At 53.3% G+C, this 4732-nt stretch overlaps 1 protein-coding gene across 1 annotated transcript; it reads right to left on the bottom strand.

Annotated features, from left to right (window-relative positions):
- Window positions 1-222: 222 nt before the first annotated feature.
- LOC109775034 (transcription factor MYB2) lies at window positions 223-2018 on the bottom strand. Its single transcript, XM_020333788.4, has one exon. It carries the CDS (start codon window positions 1533-1535, stop codon window positions 549-551), a length of 987 nt encoding a protein of 328 aa, XP_020189377.1. The 5' UTR covers window positions 1536-2018; the 3' UTR covers window positions 223-548.
- Window positions 2019-4732: the final 2714 nt, after the last annotated feature.

Below are 4732 nucleotides of genomic sequence, written 5' to 3'. Positions count from 1 at the left end.
ATGGAGCAAATGGTTTCAGATACAAAACTGCGGTCGGCTACGCACACGTGATCAATTCATTCTAATTTCGAACTCTTTTTTGTTGTGATTGCTTCGTCACCTCCTCACAATCTTGATCCACTTGACGAATAATTCTTTGTAGTAACATGCATAAGAATGTTCATGCATGAAGATTAGAGATCTCTCTCCACAGATCAATAAATTACAGAGCCTCGTTAGGGATGCATGGTTGATTCAAGTTTTATTGGGGCCTCAGCCGGGCCATCAAAAGTTACACACGGCTGGTTACAAACCAATCACTCCGTATTTACCCAGGAAAGAATGAGTAAAGTCCAAAAGGAAAAAGAAAAATGAAAGATCCATCAACATTACACGTAGTACACATACTGAAGAAGATACACTAGCTAGCTAGTGAAGTATACTCATGTTTTGAGAGAGGAGAGGAGAAGGGATTATTGGAGCGCTAAGTGCAAGATTAGTAGCGAACGCTCCGATAATAACCTTCCCCTTCGTCACCACAGGTCACCGGTAGTTTGATGTTTGATGTTTCACAGCCCCAGCATGTCCGTGCACCACAGGTCATCGGCGCAGGCGCCCCACATGGTCTCGCCGCCGAACTCCAGCTCCGGGAAGCCGACGTCGGCGTACAGCCCGGCGTGGAGCGAGGTCTGATCCGACCACCACGTCTCGGCGCCGAGCAGCTGCGGCTGCGACTCTGCCTGTTGGTGGTGCTGTTGTTCTTGGGTCATCATGAGGCCGCCGTGCGTCTGCGGCGGCTGCCAGAGCGCCGTGTCGTGCATGGCAGCGCTGCTGATGACGCTTCCGTGCGCGCTCTCGGCGGTAGCCACCATGGGCGCCGGCGGGGGCAGGGGCTGCACGCCGCAGCCGTCCGTGGACACCGACGACGAAGACGACAGGGCGGTGGTGCATGACAGCTCCACATCAGCCACAGCGCTGGGGCCGAGGTCGAAGACGTCGTCGACGGGCCAGCCCCGCCCGTCGGCCGCGACCGGGAGCGCGGCCGCCGTCGCCTGCGCTATCACGTCGCCGTCGCCGGAGTTGTTGTTTGCGGCGTGGATGCGCTCGAGGAGGCGGGGGATCCAGAGGCCGCGCACGAGGTCCCTGAACCGCTGGCTGCCGACGTCGCACCGCAGCTGCTTGGCGTGGCGCTGCACCCGCGTCCGCCAGTAGTTCTTGATCTCGTTGTCGGTGCGGCCGGGGAGGTGCTGCGCGATCTTGGACCACCGGTTGCCCCACCGCGCGTGCAGCTCGAGGACGAGCAGCTGCTCCTCCGCCGTCATGCCGCCGCGCCGCAGGTCCGGCCGCAGGTAGTTGAGCCACCGCAGGCGGCAGCTCTTGCCCGTGCGCTTCAGCCCCGCGCGCCGCGCCAGCGCGTTCCACCGGCCCTCGCCGTTCGCGGCGATGTAGTTGGCGAGGAGCACGTCCTCCTCCACCGTCCACGGCCCGCGCCGAAGCATCTCCTCCTCCCCGGCCGCCGCCGCCTCACCTCTCATCCCCCGCTGATCACACGCCATCTCCACAACAGACAAGTGATTAGCAGCTATCCGGGTCGATATGGGTGATCAAATGATGAGAGGATGAAAAGGGCGGGAGAGCCATCCGCCATGGACGGGCTTATATAGAGGAGAGGAGAGGAGTGAGAGAGATCAGTGGCTGGCTAGCTTTGCTGTAGGTAGTGGAGGGAGAGAGGTATTCCGTGGTAGCTTGGTTGGCTTGGCTTGGACTTGAAAAGAGTTTAGACTTGATGATGAGGATGATGGAAGGCAGGGGAGCACGCCGCAACCGTGGAGGATTAGTTTAAGCATGATGATGAACCAAACTCGAAAAAGCCAAAAGTTGAGGCGTGATTAGTCCGTCTTTTGGAATTACAGCGCCAAATTAACGACGCTAACCCGCGGGCACACGCCAGTTAAAGCTAGCTAGCTTAATTTTACTCGTGCTGCTTTGCATTGATTTTGACCCCTGTCCAGTGTATGACTTCACTGCTCAGTCGTGTCGTACATGGTACTCCCTCCGTAGAAAAAAATAAGAGCATCTACACCGGTCATGAATTTTTTTTAGAAAAACTTCCAATCTATTCATTTTCAATCATGACAGTTCAACGAACATCAAAAATAAAAATTACATCCAGATCCGTAGACCACCTAGCGACGACTACAAGCACCGAAGCGAGCCGAAGGCACGCCGCCGTTATCGCCCCTCCATCGCCGGAGCCGGGCATAATGTGTTGTAGTATACAGTCGGGAAGTCGCCGTGCTAAGACCCCATAGGACCAGCACCCCAGAACAGCAACCGCCGCCGATGAAAAATAACGTAGATCGGAAGGATCCAAACCAAAGACACACAAACGTAGACGAACAACGACGAGATCCGAGCAAATCCACCAAAGATAAATATGCCGGAGACACACCTCCACACGCCCACCAACGATGCTAGACGCACCGCCGGAACGGGGGCTAGGAGGGGAGACCTTTATTCCATCTTCAGAGAGCCGCCACCGTCTCAACTTTCCGAGTAGGAGACAAACCCTAACAAGATTGAAAAAATGACTAAAAACGGAGCCCTCCCGCCGGCCCTTGTTAGGATCCACCGCGCCTCCATGGCCCTAGGGCCACCGGAGACGAGGCGGACCTGCGCCCGGTCACGAAATTTCAACCCAGACAAACTCTTTAAACGGGCCTCAAACGTCCGGACTGACCGGCACCCCACATATCCAGTCCAAATATGAGGCGGATATGAGGGCGTCCGGGCGCGTCCGCAACGTCGGAGCCGACAGCCCGACCCCACAGCAAATTGCACCCAAATCACCAAACTCTTCCTCCTCCTCCCGTCACCCTCCAACATTATCCGTGCCCGAGCCGTTGCCGTCTGCCACTCTTGCTCCCCATCCTCACCTCCAGTCGCGATCCGCCGTCCTAGATGTTGTCCAGACCGTCCCCGACTGCCGCGACGGAGACGCAGTCCGCCTCGTCCGTCGGCGTCCCTTCTTTGGATCCGTCATGTAAGATGGAGAATGTCGCCCCGGAAGATGTGGCGACTCCGGCAGCGAGAGAGGGAAGCGGCAGCGGCGGCGCAGGGAGGTGCGGACATGGGCAATCAGTTGTCTCCCCCACCGCGCCCGGAACCCCGCACCCCTTCCATCTAAGCGCCGACACGGATTACGCCGTTCGACCACGTTGGGACAGAGGAGGATCCGACGGCCGGCTGGGCCATTCCGGAGGGCTTTTCGCCCACACAGATGCCGGTGGTGAACCTATGTGGCTCGCCGCAGCGAGCCATCCGTCTCACACTCGGACATTGATTTCATTTTGGCATGTCCGGTTTGTTGAACTATGATTTGCTTTGCTTTGTTTCGAACTATTGGATTCGAAGAATTTGTATCGTATGATTGACGTGCATGGATTGCAAACGGCATTTGAGGTATGTGGATGTGCGGCTCAAGATAAGAGGGGCCAACGGGCGCTGTCTGCGGATGTGCCCGGACGAGCCCGTGGGCATATAGGGGGCCATTTGCCAAGTCCGGTTGTAGATGCTCTAATGATGTTTAGATCTCTACTTTATGGATGGAGTAGTAGCTATACCAGTAAGATTTACCAACCATGCGGTATGATTTTTTTTTGAAAAGGGGCGCTTTAATACTTAAAAGATTTAAGAACCATGCAGAATGAATAGAAGAAATATTTTTCTGTTTGTGTGTGTGTGCGCACGGTTTTCATCACAAAATAGGCTTTAAGCTCAAATAATATATGCCTGAAATCCCTGAATACATGCACCAATTTGTCACCATACTACTAAGATAAGCTCTCTCATATATGCCGTCCTAGCTAGCTAGCTAGCTAGGTACTATCAACTATCAAGCAGCATGGTGCTCTCAATTATATTGCCATACAGTCAACTGCCTGAGGTAATAATTAAGCAGGAAATACTATAATTGAAAGGAAAAAAACAAAACAAATCTTTTCTAAATAAATAGAGCCGAGCAGGTGTATGGTCAGGATCCACAACGATGCAAGCAGCAGCAGAAGCACAGTTGGGATTGGATTTTTTGTTTGGTTTGGTAGGTGTGCATGCATGGACGTTTTTGTCAAAGCCCATCAGCAGACTCCGGTCTCCGCTCTGACGCAGCAGATCGATATATACATCTCTCAGAATACTCTTCACTGGCTAGTATACGTACGGCAGTCCAAACCAGGCGCTGTCCCTGACAATCTTTATACCCCTGCAAAAAAAAATCTTTTACCACCGCTGCTGCCATTCGATCCAATCCGGTGCGGTACACGGTCGCTCCCATTTCATTTCAGCTTGCATGATGGATTTTGCTTTGGCGCATGTGTAGTTTTGTTGGCTTGCTTGCAAAGGTCAAATTATTCGTTGAATCGTCTTCGTCATATACGTGCTGTGAGCAGACTGCAGTACTACGTGCATACATATTCGAGTTGACCTCGGGGGTCTATGTGCTGTCTTCATGTGCCCTGTTGCCACGGGAATCCGATGGCAATATCGGCACGCAAAGGAAAAGGACATTATTCATTTCAAAAAAATTGTTAAAGTTTAAAATTGCACACACTTGAATCTATTATTAACCAACCCAATGGCACAAACAACCCTGAAAAAAAATTACATTCAGATCCCTGGGACAACCGTCTCCTTCCTTCATACGGTCCGATGACGCGCCATTGTTTGCCGCGTCGAAGGCGGATCCAACCTATCA

Source organism: Aegilops tauschii, chromosome 2 (genome assembly GCF_002575655.3).
Source record: "Aegilops tauschii subsp. strangulata cultivar AL8/78 chromosome 2, Aet v6.0, whole genome shotgun sequence".
In the NCBI taxonomy this organism is placed as follows: domain Eukaryota; kingdom Viridiplantae; phylum Streptophyta; class Magnoliopsida; order Poales; family Poaceae; genus Aegilops; species Aegilops tauschii.
This window is presented reverse-complemented; position numbering and strand designations above follow the sequence as displayed.

Bases quoted from the DNA above. Each gene is read 5' to 3' on its own strand.
- LOC109775034 (XM_020333788.4), bottom strand. From the start codon at position 1,535: ATGGCGTGTGATCAGCGGGGGATGAGAGGTGAGGCGGCGGCGGCCGGG.